The following is a 17,511-nucleotide window of genomic DNA, read 5'->3' on the forward strand; positions in this document are numbered from 1 at the left end:
TTCTGATAGGCTAATTGACATCATTTGAGTCAATTGGAGGTGTACCTGTGGAGGTATTTCAAGGCCTACCTTCAAACTCAGTGCCTCTTTGCTTGACATCATGGGAAAATCAAAAGAAATCAGCCAAGACTGCAGAAAAAATATTGTAGACCTCCACAAGTCTGGTTCATCCTTGGGAGCAATTTCCAAACGCCTGAAGGTACCACATTCATCTGTACAAACAATAGTATGCAAGTATAAACACCATGGCACCACGCAGCCGTCATACCACTCAGGAAGGAGACTTGTTTTGTCTTCTAGAGATGAACATACTTTGGTGCGAAAAGTGCAAATCAATCCCAGAACAACAGCAATGGACATTGTGAAGATGCTGGAAGAAACGGGTACAAAGTATCTATATCCACAGTAAAACAAGTCGTATATTGACATAACCTGAAAGGCCGCTCAGCAAGGAAGAAGCCACTGCTCCAAAACCGCCATAAAAAAGCCAGACTACGGTTTGCAACTGCACATGGGGACAAAGATTGTACTTTTCAGAGAAATGTCCTCTGGTCTGATGAAACAAAAATAGAACTGTTTGGCCATAATGACCATCGTTCTGTTTGGAGGAAAAGGGGAGAGGCTTGCAAGCCGAAGAACACCATCTCAACCATGAAGCACGGGGGTGGTAGCATCATGTTGTGGGGGTGCTTTGCTGCAGGAGGGACTGGTGCACTCATTCTCAAAATATATGGGATCATGATGAAGGAAAATTTTGTGGATGTATTGAAGCAACATCTCAAGATATCAGTCAGGAAGTTGAAGCTTGGTCGCAAATGGGTCCTCCAAATGGACAATGACCACAAGCATACTTCCAAAGTTGTGGCAAAATGGCTTAAGGACAGCAAAGTCAAGGTATTGGAGTGGCCATCACAAAGCCCTGACCTCAATCCTATAGAACATTTGTGGGCAGAACTGAAAAAGCGTGTGCGAGCAAGGAGGCCTACAAACCTGACTTGGTTACATCAGCTCTGTCAGGAGGAATGGGACAATATTCACCCAATTTATTGTGGGAAGCTTGTGGAAGCCTACCATAAACATTTGACCCAAGTTCAACAATTTCGAGGTAAGGCTATCAAATACTAATTGAGTGTATTTAAACTTCTGACCCACTGGGAATGTGATGAAAGAAATAAAAGCTGAAATCATTCTCTCTACTATTTTTCTGACATTTCACATTCTTAAAATGAAGTGGTGATCCTAACTGACCTAAGACAGGGAATTTTTACTAGGATTAAATGTCAGGAATTGTGAAACTGAGTTTAAATGTACTTGGCTAAGGTGTATGACTGCAACCCTATGTCCTCCTCGTGCATGCTTAGCTGCCGAAGATGATATTTGATTTTAAAATAAGAGATGGATGGTAGTTTTGGTGAATATGGAAAAATATGATTTATACTGCACCACAGAGCTTGTGGAAATGGAACAATTGAATTTGAAGTGTAAATTTGGTCTATCACATATTGCCCTCAGCTGTAAGGTCCCTCCAGTGCAAGTTTGCTCTACTCTGTGTTCAGATACACTCTTACAGTGCCTTCGGAAAGTATTCAGGCCCCTTGACTTTTTCCACATATTGTTAGGTTACAGCCTTATTCCAAAATGAATTAAATTGAAAAAATCGATCTACACACTACCCCATAATCACAAAGCAAAAACAGTTTTTTAGAAGTGTACACATTTTTAAAAATGTACAATACAAAACAAATATCACATCAGTTTTCACTCTTTACTCAGTACTTTGTTGAAGCACCTTTGGCAGAGATTACAGCCTCGTGTCTTCTTGGGTATGATGCTACAAGCTTGGCACACCTGTATTTGGAGAGTTTCTCCCATTGTTCTCTGCAGATTCTCAAGCTCTGTCAGGTTGGACAGCTATTTTCTCTCCAGAGATGTTCGATGGCGTTCCAGTCCGGGCTCTGGCTGGGCCACTCGAACATTCTGAGACTGAAGCCACTCCTGCGTTGTCTTGGCTGTGTGCTTAGTGTCATTGTCCTGTTGGAAAGTGAACCTTTGCTTCATCTTGTCACTCAAGCATAAAGGCCTGATTGGTGGAGTGCTGCGCAGAGATGGGACAACCTTCCAGAAGGACAACCATCTCCACAGGGGAACTCAGGAGCTCTGTCAGTGACCATCTGTTTCTTGGTCACCTCCCTGACAAAGGCCCTTCTGTCCTGATTGCTCAGTTTGGCTGGGCATCCAGCTCTAGGAAGAGTTGGTGGTTCTAAACTAATTCAATTTAAGAATGATTGGGTCCACTGTGTTTTTGGGGACCTTCCAATGCTGCAGAAATGTTTTGGTACCCTTCCTCAGATCTGTGGCTCGATACAATCCGGTTTTGGATCTCTTCGGGCATTTCCTTCGACCTCATGGCTTGGTTTTTGCTCTGACAGGCACTTTCAACTGTGGGACTTTGTATATACAGGTGTGTGCCTTCCCAAATCATGTCCAATCAATTGAATTGACCACAGGTGGACTCCCAAGGATGATCAATGAAAACAGGTTGTACTTGAGCTCAATTTCGAGTTGTAGCGAAGGGTCTGAATACTTATGTAGATAAGGTAGTTATGTTTGCAAATGTTAAATAAAAAATAATTTCTAAAAAGCTGTTTTTACTTCATTGTTATGGGGTGTTGTGTGTAGATTGCTGAGGATTTGTATTTATTAATCCATTTTAGAATAAAGCTGTAACAAAATGTGGAATGTCAATGGGTCTGCATACTTTCCCGAAGGCACTTTATCTATGCAGAGTCTGTGTCCTGCTCTTGAGACGCATCCTCGGATAACTATTCCGTTTGTAGTCCATTTCCCCTGATGCTAAGGTGCTATTTATTTATCGAAGGCTGTGGTACAAAAATGCATTTATTTCAGAGGGCTGCTGGCAGCATATAGCCCTTATAACAAAATAATCATAGGGTTGATATCCACCAAGTGAACACTGCTAAAGGTTCTGTATTGGCAATTTACGGCGGCAATTGGAGCTCATCGTATTCTTTCTCTCCCTGTGTCCTTCCAGTCTAAGAAGAGTGGTAAGCCGGGCCCCTTCCTGCTGTCTGGCTCCAGAGACAAGACCATCAAGATGTGGGACGTCAGCATTGGGATGTGTCTTATGACACTGGTGAGTGGACCATTAATCATAGACATTCGATAATGGTCATTCTGATTCATGCAGTTTTTAATTGAAAAATGTCCCCATTAGTGATGCCGACGCCATTCTTCACATAACATGACTTGAATTGTAATGTGATTGACCTTCTTGAACCCTAGTCTTAACCGAACACACTGTCTCCGGTTGACTGGTTTCCCGAACTAAGCATAGTTTGTTTTAGTCAAGGAGCAGTCTGGGAAACTGGCACTAGATTTTGTATTTGAAAAATAAAGAGAGCCGCACACTCTAGGAGCTCAAATGCAAAAATGTAATTACCAACGTTTCGACAGCCAAGCTGTCTTCATCAGGGTTTATCAGGGTTAGATTTTGTATTAACAATTCTAACCAAACACTATTGTCCCAGGTTGGCCATGATAACTGGGTGCGCGGGATGCTTGTCCACCCCGGAGGCAAGTTCATATTAAGCTGTGCTGACGACAAGACCTTAAGGATCTGGGACTACAAGAACAAGCGCTGCATGAAGACTCTGAGTGCCCATGAACACTTTGTTACCTCTCTGGGTAAGCCGCTCTCAATCTTCTCTTCTCCTACAGTCACAGTCAGCGCCAGTTACTGCTGGGTCTTTTTGAGTAGGCACACAGTAGCAAAATGTTTGCGCTGAGCTATGAACTGATGAACTTTTTTTTTTTTTTTTTAAACAACTATTTGATCTGAGTTCTGTTCAATTATTTGAATTCAATTTAGTTATTTTTTCTGTGAGCTTAATGCACATTGCACAGCTTCTCTAGAGATAAATCAGATCCAGCCTGAACTGTGTGACATAGTAGAGTTGTAGTTTCCAACAGGCCAATATTCTACATAGTTTAACGCATAAAGTGGTCTAATAAACTACAATGACCATAATCCATTGCACATCTACTTGTCCGGTCTTTCTTTTATGCCTGCTAGGGAAGAGGGAAGAATTCACAATCGTGAGATTATATAGAGAGCAAGTGTTGCTTCGCGAGGTATCTCTAACTGAAAATACTTTAAATAAGTGATTGATAGTTGGTATTCAGTAGTCATAAAAATATGCCTTATTTACTTTGAAGAACTACAAAATAGGGATTTTGTCAGACACCATATGCAGCAGCTCTGTAAAGATGAGATGATTACTAGTCATCAAATAAAACAAATGTAATATACACAAGTGAAATATTTAAATTATGGTTAATAAGTGATGAGCAGTAATAGGCAGTCACTATCATCATGTTACTTTTATTTAATGTTTTATTCTGTTACAGCATTCAATCCACATAATGCATAGTGCATTTCATGCTTAAAAATATTATTGAAACTGAAATCAAAAAAACGTTATTTTGTTATAATCAAACAGAACTAACCTCAAAAAGCACTAATCACTCAGTACTACAATACATTTTGCAACGTGAAACAAACATTTGATTTTATCTCAGTGGCTAAGTTCAGGGAGTACCTGCCTGTATCTCTGTGTCCTTAGTGAACTCAACCCTGGTGTTTCCTGAGTTGTTAGTTCTTTGTTTGGTGGTTTATTGTGGTGTGAGCTAGGAGGCTCTGCATTAACCCCCTCGGGTGCATCATGCTATAGGTCCCAGAGTGAGAGGATCAGGCAGGGGTTAGACAAAGCTGTTTTGGACGTTGGTTGAATGGGGTTAGGGATAGATGGATAGGAGAGGGGTGGGGTGGGGGTTGTAGAGTTATGATAAACTGGTCTTGCCTGGCTCAATATCCTGGGGGCTGCTAGCTGGCAGCTGGGGTCTAAGAGGTAGACAAATACTCCAGGATTTTCCCAATTTTCCTCAAATCTGATTCTTCTAAGCTGATCAAGGCAAGGGAACTCTCTGGAGAAGGAGACTCCAGCTATCCAGCCAGCTTTCCTGTCAGGCTAGTGCTGTTTGAAGCCTCAGCCTCCAAAATCTAGCCACACACACACACAGCACTGCTGTAAGCTATTGTTTGGATATTTTGGGGGGAGAAGACAAAAACACCTTTTGTTGAGGTTGATGTGCTGTGCTTTTCTGTGTGATGCATGTACCAAGAGGTAAAGAGCTTTGTCTAGTCAATTCAACTATTGATAATAAAATATTGATATATTCAGGTCATACTGCTAAATGGAATATGCTTGATAAATGGCCTTTAATGTGGAAGTTAACTAATTATTCTGCCATCTCCTCTGGATAGAACCCGATTCTCTCTCTCAATTAATTGCAATTATATTCAAAGGGCTTTGTGGGCATGGGAAACATGTTCACATGGCCAAAGCAAGTGAAATAGACTAATTATCTACTCTTCCTTTGTACTGATGCCCTTTCTCCTCCTCCTCCTCAGATTTCCACAAGAATGCGCCGTATGTTGTCACCGGGAGCGTAGATCAAACAGTAAAAGTGTGGGAGTGTCGCTGATCCGATCAGGCCTAAGAAGATCGGACCACCACCATCCCAATTACCACCCCACCTCCTCTCACCCCACCTCCTATAGGCCTCATTCCACCCCCCGCCCCCCCTACATCCCACCTTACACTATCTCTTTCATCACCTCTGGTTACACTCACACACCATGGTTAATACCTTATCCTGTCATCACGCTCTCTGGTCCAATAACTATGGTCCTTTTATGTACATTATTCTGGATGTAGATTGAGCTATTAAATGTTACACAGCAAAAAAAGTGTTCTTGCATGGTGATGATGAATCCAAAATTGTATACTGTAAATTTACATAAGGTTGTCTAGAAGTACCATAGGTTTAACATGGGTGGGGCTGGCTAAGTCTGTTGTCACATGCAGCCTTACCTACCTACTTATTGAAGGCAGATGTTTCTTTGCGTGCGTCACAAATGCCACCCTATTCCCTATATGTTGCAATACCTATGAACAGGACCTATGTGCCCTGATCCAAGGTAGTACACTACAGGGAATAGGGTGCCTTTTGGGACACATTCTTTGACTGGGTGTAAAACGTAGGGCGCTAACACTGATAATTTAAAAAACGACTGTCGTTTCTTTTTGTGTCAGATTTATTATTTTTGTCACTTTTTTTCCCTGTTTTATTTTTGTTATTTTCTCTCCTTTTCACTGTTGTAGTCTGTCAGTGACCTTTTTGAGGGGGAAAAGGAAAAGTATAATCCCTTGATGTCGGAGGATATGAGATTGTCTGTCTGTGGGGGTTTTGTTATTGGAATAATCTGTAGCTTTGTAACATCACTTCTGAAGTGTGCATACCATTTCTCTTCATGTGGAACTAGATAATATATTAATGGCTGCATATACGATTGTTTCAAACTGTTGTCTATCTTCGGTCATCTGGGGGTTGAGAAAACAAAACAGCTTTGTACTCTTGTCATGACGACGCATCCTAAACTGAGTAGCAAAACCACACCTGATAGGCTTAGAATTATCCTATCCAATGACTGAATTATGTTTATTGAATCGGAACCTTTCTATATTGGCATCTGAATGAATTAACCTGGCTAGGCTGCGCAGCTGCTGATCTTATATCAGTGGGTTAGCCTTTTGGCTGAAAACTCAGTGGACTGAGGACTTTCAGGTTAGCATTTAGGCAATGTGAGCCGATAGCGTGAGGTTACTCCTCCCTGAAACGCTGCCCCGTGTCTGTTCGGACTGGTACTGGACCTTATGGTTGGCCGCAACTGATCAGGCGACCGACCGCCTCAGCCTTTCTTTAGCACTTGGCCCTTTAGCAACTGACTTCAGGGATATCACCTCTTTTTAATCTCAAGCACTTGAAAAGAAAGACCTTTTAGGTGTCTCCCTCCATCTGTAAGATGTCTCACTGTTGTCTCAAGTCTAACCTGAGTGATTTCCATTGGACTCAACTGAACCTTCTCCCTTTTTCTAACCATATGACGAATCAGGTGTCAGCTGGGTTTTATTATCCCTTATACTACAGGAATCATGTAAGAGATTTGATGCTCAGTTGGCCATTGTCTTGTGCTGCTTGCTTCTATGGGCTGTGTAAATTAGGGAGGGTAAGCTTAAGCCTTAGCTCTGGATGAAATATGCAAGTTTCAAATGAGTCGGACACAGTCAGAGAGACGTCGTCATAGCATGACAAGGAGTCAAAGTTGCCCCTCTGGTTTTGATGTGCAAAATATCTCCCTGGAAAAATACAAAGAATTGAGAGGTAATAAAGCTGTTTCTGTTGGGGAGAAAGACATGTAAACTAAAGCTTTTTACTGAGCTGTAGGTAAGTGTCCAAATCTGTGTTTCCACTGAACTGACTGGGTAACTTTCGGGGGGGATTCATTCATTCAATTGGTGACGAAATAAAATGCTAGCAGTAGACATGCTAATGAATGATTGTGTTCTCTGTACAGTAGAGGTCTGATGGTTGTAGTTCTTGTATAGGGATCTTCACCCCTAAGACTACATACAGCAGCTCCCTTGCCACAGACCGACATACTAGGATCTGTTTGCGCACAGGAGAGTGCTTAGACACCATTCCTAGGGAAGAGCTCTTGGGTCAAAACTCTTCAGGACTGACTCTAACACATTGCAGTAGTCTCTGGGGTGGCAAGCACATCTGTATCCTATTCTGTTCATCTTAATGAGCTAGAAGGCTGAAGAAATAATGAAAAATAACAATTGGAACTAATTCTAATCTAACCAAATCTATCTATGACAATGGAGACCAACCATTCCCCCAACAACAAAAAATAACATCTTGCTTCTTACTCTGCAGAAGGCGAGGAAGAATCCTATTATCTTGCACATCCCTGCTTTTCGTTAGCTCTTTGGTCCTTTGTCCGACTGGCGATCGAAGAGAAATTAAGACTCAATAAAATGCATTAACAAAATATCATTTTTTTAATCAGCCTTTTTGCATTATGGTGCAATTCTGTAATAATAAAATACTCCACTTGCTTAACTGATTTTATTATTTTAAGCTTCTTTGCTGAATAACTTCCTGTTCCTCTTCCTGTGTGTATTTGATTGGATGTAGCTAGCTGCTGCTGTTGACCTCTGAACCCTCATAGTGGCTAGTGTGATGAACCCTTTGACCTGTCGACAATACCACTGCTGCATGTACCCCTGTTGTACCAGAGGCTGAGCCATCTGGTCTTGTGAGCCTTTCTGGTTCAAGTGCTATGATGTAAGCCACTGAACACTCAGGCCGAGTCTGAAATGGCACCCTATTCACTAAAATTAGTGCACTTAAGATGCAGACTCAATCAGCCACAGGCCACTCCGCTAAGCTGTCAAAGGCTAGTCTGTCCACTTGACAAATTTATATACTGTAAAAAGAGCGAGAAGTAGGATAAGAGAACTCCATCTCTTATGAGAAGGGGTGGTACCCCTACTGTTGCTTGCCAGTAAGCAGGTGTATTGTCCCTGTGTATCTATGTATGTATACTGTGTATTTTGCATATTGACTTTTCAAAGACACCAGACAGGTTGGCTCAGGCTGGCTTGATGACTGCAGACAGACCTCGCTGTACTTAATGTGGTTGGTTGTTGCTGCTGAAAGGAGGACAGATCTGTAAATGTATGAACTGGCTCCTTCATTCCTCTATATGTGATGGGATTGTGGCAGACTAAAGATGTTCTGAGAGAAAAGAAACCTTGAGAGAATACCACTTATGCCTCCACTAGACTAGAGACCCCCATGTATTTAATCAGATTAGACAGGTCTTTCTCCAAGCTCCTTTCTCTGTCAGTCAGAGGGAGGGAGAGACTTTGATTGAAGAGTCGGCGTGAGTTCATTCCGTTACACCAACCATCGACAGGACAATTGGACATGGTGGTGCTGATGCACCATAAAACGTGTTTTAGCTGAAACCCCAAAAAGTTAACTACAGTAAGACGACATGGTTTAGCTTCAGCATTCAGATGTCCTGATCTGTTCTGTTCTCAATCCTAGGCTAAGTTAGCTTCCTGATTTAAGCCGATTCTCTCTTTAGATTGGCTTAATTCAGGATTACCATATCAGGTTCCTTGTGTGTAAATTCTAAACCAGGCCTGAAGTGAGCCTAAATGGATATTTGACTTGACTCTTATTGTTATTAAAAAACTCAGCTTTCCTTTTCTTGGGTTAGACGAGAAAGGTCTATAAACAAATTGTCCAGAGGGAGAATGTGTGTTTCCCCTTGTAATATAGTTGTCATTGAATGAATGCTTTCCATAACTGCTATTGTACCTTCCCTGTGAAAATAAATCACTTTTTGCCATTTGCAGCTCCCAAGCAATCCCTATGCTGCACTGGCTAGGTGGATCAGAGGGACTGGCAGACAAGCTTGCACTGTCTGTTGGTCCTTCCCCCCAGTCTCAAGTCCATCTGTCTGCTATAATCTGCCTTGTGAATAGATTGAGGGCTTCAGACTTCTCACAGCTTGAACAGGATTTATAGTTTTGCTTTCAACGTCTTTCTCACTCTTCACACAGCAAAATTGCTAACAAAATATCTGGATGTCATTATTGTTTGCAACATAATTAAAGAAAAATATGTAAACGTTGTCCTTTTATTGGGTTGGAGGGGGGGTTCTCAACAAAGAACATGCACTGCTTGATATATTACATGTCTACCACAGATTAGTTCATTTAGGGATTTTCTGATTTTGAGCTAAAGGTTTCGGGGAAAGCGAGTCTTAACATTTCATGATTTTCTTAAGCGAATGGCATTTATTTTTTCTTGGGTAGAAAATTATAGATCATTAAATGATCATAATTACATATTGCCAGTATACTGTGTGTGTGAAGTATTAATATAATGGTAGGGATTAATTTTTAATGTTCACAGCTGTTATGTATGCCAAGAGATGATGGAAACCATACTTGGAACAGAATGTGATTGACAATTTACATTAACAGACCCAAAAATCTAAATCTTACGTTTCTAAGACCATGTTGGTATCTTTATTTATGTTGCAATCTTCCAGATAAATGCATGGTTCCACCTGGCTCGCACCTTCCTGCTATGTCTAATTGTCTGACTACACTAAAAATGTCTCATGATCATGAAAAATATCGATGAAGTGTGAAATGCAGCTCTGGGAACAGATTAATCATGCTGAGCAGTTTAGGTTATGACTCAAATATACTTGCTCAAGCAATATTTTAATTCATTTGGATACATTTGTGCAAGTGTCAATCTGTTTTACTGTTGCCCCTTTGCAAATGTTTGACTGGGTGGGTAGGGTGTACAATTGCCATCATTTTGCCGTCTGCTTCTGAATGAAGGATCATTTGTATGTGGAGAATAGATCAATCAACCACACACACTCAACATCAACTATAAATTGTTGTCGGGATACTACTGATGATATGTAGCCTCAACCTATCATGCTTCAAAATATCCATGCTGGCTGGATCCATACCTCAATTGAAGTAGGAATGTGAAATGGTTAGGTAAGAAATTATGGTTAAGGTTTAGAGTAGGGACTAACCAAAGATCCCGGATAGCCCTGACCCTTCAAAATGTTGACTGTTTTGAATGCGCTGAATATCGACGTCAACCAATGTCTCGTCGCAGAATTGTGACTTCGTCCACCATGAAAGAAGAAACGCTATATCATTTATGCAAAAAAAGTCTAACGTGAGTTCTCAGATCCTGTGTACAAGACAACTCTACATACGAATATATTCCCGAGCGAAAATTTCAGGTATTCAAGTTACTACCATTATAACAAGAGGCTATCTAACGCCAGGCATCTCATTTAGAGAGGTCTTATATAGCCATCTTGTTGGCATGGAGTTGAAATGTGCTTTAGCTAGGTGGCTAACTTGCAGTTTACTGATTTAATGCGTTTAGTTAGCTAACAAGCTAGATACTATCCCCATAGTTTTACCTTTTGTATGTAGTATTTTACACGCATTTATGTCAGTTAGCTAACTTTTTAGCGTTCCAACCCTTTGAGTTAAAAATGTACAATTGTGTGTCATGTGTTCTTCCTCCACAGTGAAGTGAAAATGTCACTAAACAGGTCAATGGAACCGCTACAAAGACAAGCCCCCGGAATTGGCCTACTCGGCCTCCAAGTATCCAGACTTGAACAGCATGTCCACACCAACCTGGGTGGCAGAGATATGTGAGTACAGGGCGTATTCATTAGCTACGGAAATCGTTTTAAGAACCAAACGTGAGCAAAACTACAAGTTGTATTGGACAAATTCTGGTAGTTAGGACCCTCCCCGTTTCGTTCCGGTTGCTTCCACTGAGCTAAAGAGTTGCTTCCATTTAAGAAACGTTTTGCAACAGAATCGGCGCAATGAAAACGCCCCAGTACATATGCTGTAGCCCAGTTGTTCCTAACTCAGGTCCTCGAATATCCCCAACAGTTCACATTTTTATTGTAGCCCCGGATAATCACGGCGTATTCAACTTGTCAACTAATCATCAGGCACTCAATGAGTTGAATCTCAGGTATGTTTGTCCCGGGATACAACAAAAATGTGCCGTTGGGGGTATTTAAGGACCGGAGTTGGGAGCCACTGCTGTTGACTATGACTTAGTGTCAATTTGTGCCGCTATTTATTTGGTGTCACACCAGTAAAACCCATGTGTGTGGCAGAATTCGTTTTCTTTTATTGAGTGTTGCCAACTCCCCAGCATGTTCTCTCATTACTGTAGTTTTCTCACGTGTGTATGTGTGTGCAGCTAGCAGGTGACAGGGAGAACTCACAGTAGGAGGGGCAGAGAGTTGGAGGGAGAGAGGCATCAAAGACCGTTTGATTTTCCTCTTATCACACCATAAAAAAAAAAATTTCTCCCTTCCTCTTTCGGAGGAAATGGGGGTTCCAGATTTTTTGTATTTAGACAGGATGACTTTAATTTTTTACATTTTATTTCATTGAACCTTTATTTAACTACATTAACGGACATCATTGCTAACAACCATGATGATTAGTGACCTGGTCATGGTGCTATAGTTTGTTACAGACGTTACCCATAGACACTAGCTTCCCATATAACTATTGGAGCAGGGTTTAGACAAATGCCTGTGGTTGCTTGTGATGTTCATCGGCTACAGAGGAAGAAAAAGTGATCACTGAAATTATTAATGCAAGCGCTATAGACAGAATCTCAGCTCTGATGGGGAGGAGTGGAAAGTTGGAAACCAGGAGGAACCAGGGCTGGAGAGGGAATGGGAGGTGCAGAGTGGGGGGTTAGGGGGTCACACAGTCTGATGAGGGAGGGAGACCGTCTCAATTCTCCCTGACTGGAGGGCAGGGTCTGCCAGCTAGTAATTGGGACACACACAGGGATGTGAAATATGCAGAGAGAGAAGAGGGGGCTATGGAGGGAGAGGGACAGAGCATGAAGGATGGATAGAGGGAGATGGAGGGACTGAGAGGTAGAGAGTTTTGGGGCTGCTTTCTATCTCCGAGTGGCTTTTCAGATCACATCTCTACTGTCAAGATTGTCTTCACTTTTCCTCACAACAAAGGCTTGAGAGGTTTTTCTCACAGAACTGACAAGGGGAAAGATTGTTTGATTGTGACTGCTGAGTCCTGTCACATCACGGTGTGCTTTTGTGTAATTTACTCCCCTTCTGGTTGTGGGAAAAACAAACACGATGGCTGCTTAAGTCAGAGACAGTCAGTTCGTCAAATTTCTGCCCTGCTAGAGCTGCACCTGTCAAATGTAAGTGCTGTTATTGGGAAGTGGGAACGTCTAGGAGAAACAACGGCTCAGCCGCGAAGTGGTAGGCCACACAAGCACACAATGGAACCGCTGAAGCGCGTAGCTTGTAAAAAATAGTCTGTCTTTGGTTGCAACACTCAGTACTGAGTATCTAAATCGGCCGATTAATCGGTAATGGCTTTTTTTGGTCCTCCAATATATTTGCAATAATGACAATTTCAACAATACTCAATGAACACTTATTTTAACTTAATATCATATTTAAATAAAATCTATTTAGTCTCGAATAATAATTAAACATCTTTGGTTAAAGTAATTCAAAAACAGTGTTGGAGAAGAAAGTAAATATGTGCCATGTAAAAAAGCTAACGTTTAAGTTCCTTGCTCAGAACATGATACCATATGAAAGCTGGAACCATCCTTTTAACATGAGTCTTCAATATTCCCAGTTAAGAAGTTTTAGGTTGTAGTTATTATAGGACTATTTCTCTTTATACCATTTGTATTTTATATACATTTGGCTATTGGATGTTCTTATAGACACTATAGTATTGCCAGCCTAATCTCGGGAGTTGATAGGCTTGAAGTCACTAAAAGCGCTGTGCTTCAAGAATTGCGAAAAGCTGCTGACAAACGCAGGAAAGTGCGGTTTGAATGAACGCTTACGAGCCTGCTGCTGCCTACCACCTCAGTCAGACTGCTATATCAAATCATAGACTTAATTATAATACAATAAACACACAGAAATACGAGCCTTGGGTCATTAATATGGTCAAATCTGGGAAACTATCATTTTGGAAACAAAACGTTTATTCTTTCAGTAAAATACGGAACCGTTCCGTATTTTATAGAACGGGTGGCAACCCTAAGTCTAAATATTGCTGTTACATTGCACAGCCTTCAATGTTATGTCATAATTATGTAAAAATCTGGCAAATTAATTACGGTCTTTCTCAGGAAGAAATGGTCTTCACAACAGTTCGCAACGAGCCAGGTGACCCAAACTGCTGCATATACTCTGCTGGCACTGAACGCAAGAGAACTGACACAATTTCAGGCACCGCATTGATCATGTGCAACCCAGGACAAGCTAGTTAAACTAGTAATATCATCAACCATGTGTAGTTAACTAGTGATTATGTTAAGATTGATTGATTGTTTATTATAAGGTAAGTTTAATGCTAGCTAGCAACTTACCATGGCTGCTTGCTGCATGCACTCGCGTACAGGTGGTCAGCCTGCCTCGCAGTCTCCTCGTGGATTGCAATATAATCCGTGTCCAAAAATGCTGATTACCGATTGTTATGAAAACTTGAAATCGGCCCTAATTAATCGGCCATTCCGACTAATCGGTCGACTGGTTCATACTGCTGTAATTCTATGAGGTTAGTAAGGATAGTGTAGCTAACATACCGGTACATACTACTGTAATTCTATGAGGTTCGTAAGGATAGTGTAGCTACCATACCGGTCCATACTGCTGTAATGCCATGAGGTTAGTAAGGATAGTGTAGCTAACATACCGGTCCATACTGCTGTAATGCTATGAGGTTCGTAAGGATAGTGGAGCTAACAAATTGTCAGCCAACATAAGGTGTAATGTAACTTATTTAAAAAGTCATTACTTTATTACATTGCTCAACATTTTCATAATATTTGTCAAAATTAGTTAAAGCAATGAATTTGTATCCTCTCTCGTTGTACTTCGGCTGAATATTTTACGCCATTCTCTTCAAATCTGAAAACGTTGTGGCATTTTCTGAACAGCATGTACCTAGTGTCCTCTGCTGTATTCTTCACATTTTGGTGAATTTAGTATGACATCTGGGAACTTTTAGCATACTAACTACATACTCAATTTATATCACAAATAGTAGGGTTAGGTTAGTATGAATATTTGAACACAGCTTATGCTTCTACTGGTGAGGGGCAGGTTGTCTAAGCGCGCACACACACACTGGCAAAAGATTTTCAGCTGGCAGGCAGACACTCAAATAGGTTTCTGAGTGACAGAATAATGGCTTTGCATAGGCACTTTGTTGGACTGGAGAAAAACACCTTTAAAGGAACGTTTAACTGGATCCCATGCTTTTAAGAGTTATGTTCTGGGACAGTATAGATCACCTTTGTTCCCGGTTCGGATTCTGTTCCTCAAAAAAAAACAACATGGTGACTAATTTTCATTTGGAATAGAGATGTGGGGGTCTATGAGACATACATTTCATTTACAAGGCGAAATAAAGTCTTGCATTAAGAAGCTTAGAGGCTAGATTGAAAGCCCTCAGCAGTCCTGGTTGACCAGTATTGCCTCCGCCTGTGGCTGCAGGAGAGGTTATTATGGCTGGGTAGGCAGCCAGGTGCAATAGAGAGAAAGACCAGACATACAGACAGGCAGCAGAAGAAAGGGAGGCTATTGGGTTAATGTTGTTTTTGATGTCAACTCAACTGCGCAGTCATCACTGCACCTGGTGCTGGGCTGGAGCTGACGGCGCGTAATAGAGCACATCTCTTGCTCTTATTCTCTGCCTTGTGTACTTTCTATACCTTCATCTTGTCTCTGTCCTTTCCTTCTTCTCTGCATCCTCTTTCTGTCTTGCTCACTCTCTTCCTCTTCCCTCATTCCCCCTCTCCCACTTCCCGCGGTCTCTGTTTGATGATAGAGGATGAAGAGTGTCCTGAGTTGCTAGCTTTTCTTTGATTCCTGCTAATGACGGACTGAAGTCCCAAACCTCCCCAGCCGTGGTCTAGCCTGTCCAGCACTACTCCAATTACTAGAGGATACCACCCCCTATATATATATATATATATATAACACACACACACACACACACAGTGGGGCAAAAAAGTATTTAGTCAGCCACCAATTGTGCAAGTTCTCCTACTTAAAAAGATGAGAGGCCTGTAATTTTCATCATAGGTACACTTCAACTATGACAGACAAAATGAGAAAAAAAATCCAGAAAATCACATTGTAGGATTTTTAATGAATTTATTTGCAAATTATGGTGGAAAATAAGTATTTAGGACGGGCCGGACGGACACTGTGCTATCTGACCTCCAAATGAGCTTCAATGCCATACAACACTCCTTCTGTGGCCTCCAACTGCTCATAAACGCTAGTAAAACCAAATGCATGCTTTTCAACCGTTCGCTGCCTGCACCCGCACGCCCGACTAGCATCACCACCCTGGATGGTTCCGACCTAGAATATGTAGACATCTATAAGTACCTAGGTGTCTGGCTAGACTGTAAACTCTCCTTCCAGACTCGTATCAAACATCTCCAATCTAAAATCAAATATAGAGTCGGCTTTCTATTCCGCAACAAAGCCTCCTTCACTCACGCCGCCAAACTTACCCTAGTAAAACTGACTATCCTACCGATCCTCGACTTCGGCGATGTCATCTAAATCAAATCAAATCAAATTTTATTTGTCACATACACATGGTTAGCAGATGTTAATGCGAGTGTAGCGAAATGCTTGTGCTTCTAGTTCTGACAATGCAGTAATAACGAACAAGTAATCTAACTAACAATTCCAAAAAACTACTGTCTTATACACAGTGTAAGGGGATAAAGAATATGTACATAAGGATATATGAATGAGTGATGGTACAGAGCAGCATAGGCAAGATACAGTAGATGATATCGAGTACAGTATATACATATGAGATGAGTATGTAAACCAAGTGGCACAGTTAAAGTGGCTAGTGATACATGTATTACATAAGGATGCAGTCGATGATATAGAGTACAGTATCTACGTATGCATATGAGATGAATAATGTAGGGTAAGTAACATTATATAAGGTAGCATTGTTTAAAGTGGCTAGTGATATATTTACAAAATTGCTTCCAACACTCTACTCAGCAAACTGGATGCAGTTTATCACAGTGCCATCCGTTTTGTTACCAAAGCACCTTATACCACCCACCACTGCGACCTGTATGTTCTAGTCGGCTGGCCCTCGCTACATATTCGTCGCCAGACCCACTGGCTCCAGGTCATCTACAAGTCCATGCTAGGTAAAGCTCCGCCTTATCTCAGTTCACTGGTCACGATGGCAACACCCACCCGTAGCACGCGCTCCAGCAGGTGTATCTCACTGATCATCCCTAAAGCCAACACCTCATTTGGCCACCTTTCGTTCCAGTTCTCTGCTGCCTGTGACTGGAACGAATTGCAAAAATCGCTGAAGTTGGAGACTTTTATCTCCCTCACCAACTTCAAACATCTTCTATCTGAGCAGCTAACGGATCGCTGCAGCTGTACATAGTCTATCGGTAAATAGCCCAATTTTATATTTATTTACCTTTCTGCTCTTTTGCACACCAATATCTCTACCTGTACATGACCATCTGATCATTTATCACTCCAGTGTTAATCTGAAAAATTGTAATTATTCGACCTACCACCTCATGCCTTTTGCACACAATGTATATAGACTCTCTTTTTTTTCTACTGTGTTATTGACTTGTTAATTGTTTACTCCATGTGTAACTCCGTGTTGCTGTCTGTTCACACTGCTATGCTTTATCTTGGCCAGGTCGCAGTTGCAAATGAGAACTTGTTCTCAACTAGCCTACCTGGTTAAATAAAGGGGAGAGAAAAAAAGATATAATTTATCCAGCCTCGTCTTTGTGGTGAAATTGCCAACGGTCTGTTCAGTGTGAAAATGACATTGTGTAAATGCAGATGATTGCAGACGCATATGCTGATGTCACCACCAGGTGCAAGCATCTACTGTG

At 41.4% G+C, this 17,511-nt stretch overlaps 1 protein-coding gene and 1 pseudogene across 4 annotated transcripts in view; both read left to right on the forward strand.

The window, feature by feature from the left end:
• Window positions 1-9,630, forward strand: part of LOC112239972 (lissencephaly-1 homolog A) — a 65,005-nt gene extending 55,375 nt beyond the window's left edge. For all 4 annotated transcript variants that reach the window (XM_042296143.1, XM_042296146.1, XM_042296144.1 and 1 more), the window contains 3 exons: window positions 3,053-3,154; window positions 3,549-3,705; window positions 5,492-9,630. In XM_042296143.1, the coding sequence (XP_042152077.1) occupies window positions 3,053-3,154; window positions 3,549-3,705; window positions 5,492-5,565 (333 nt within the window). In that variant the 3' untranslated portion in view covers window positions 5,566-9,630. The remainder of the gene's footprint in view (window positions 1-3,052; window positions 3,155-3,548; window positions 3,706-5,491) is intronic.
• Window positions 9,631-10,370: 740 nt separating this feature from the next.
• LOC112246923 overlaps window positions 10,371-17,511 on the forward strand; it is a 28,547-nt pseudogene continuing 21,406 nt past the window's right edge.

The sequence above is a fragment of the Oncorhynchus tshawytscha genome, linkage group LG13 (assembly GCF_018296145.1).
Source record: "Oncorhynchus tshawytscha isolate Ot180627B linkage group LG13, Otsh_v2.0, whole genome shotgun sequence".
Taxonomy (NCBI): Eukaryota; Metazoa; Chordata; class Actinopteri; order Salmoniformes; family Salmonidae; genus Oncorhynchus; species Oncorhynchus tshawytscha.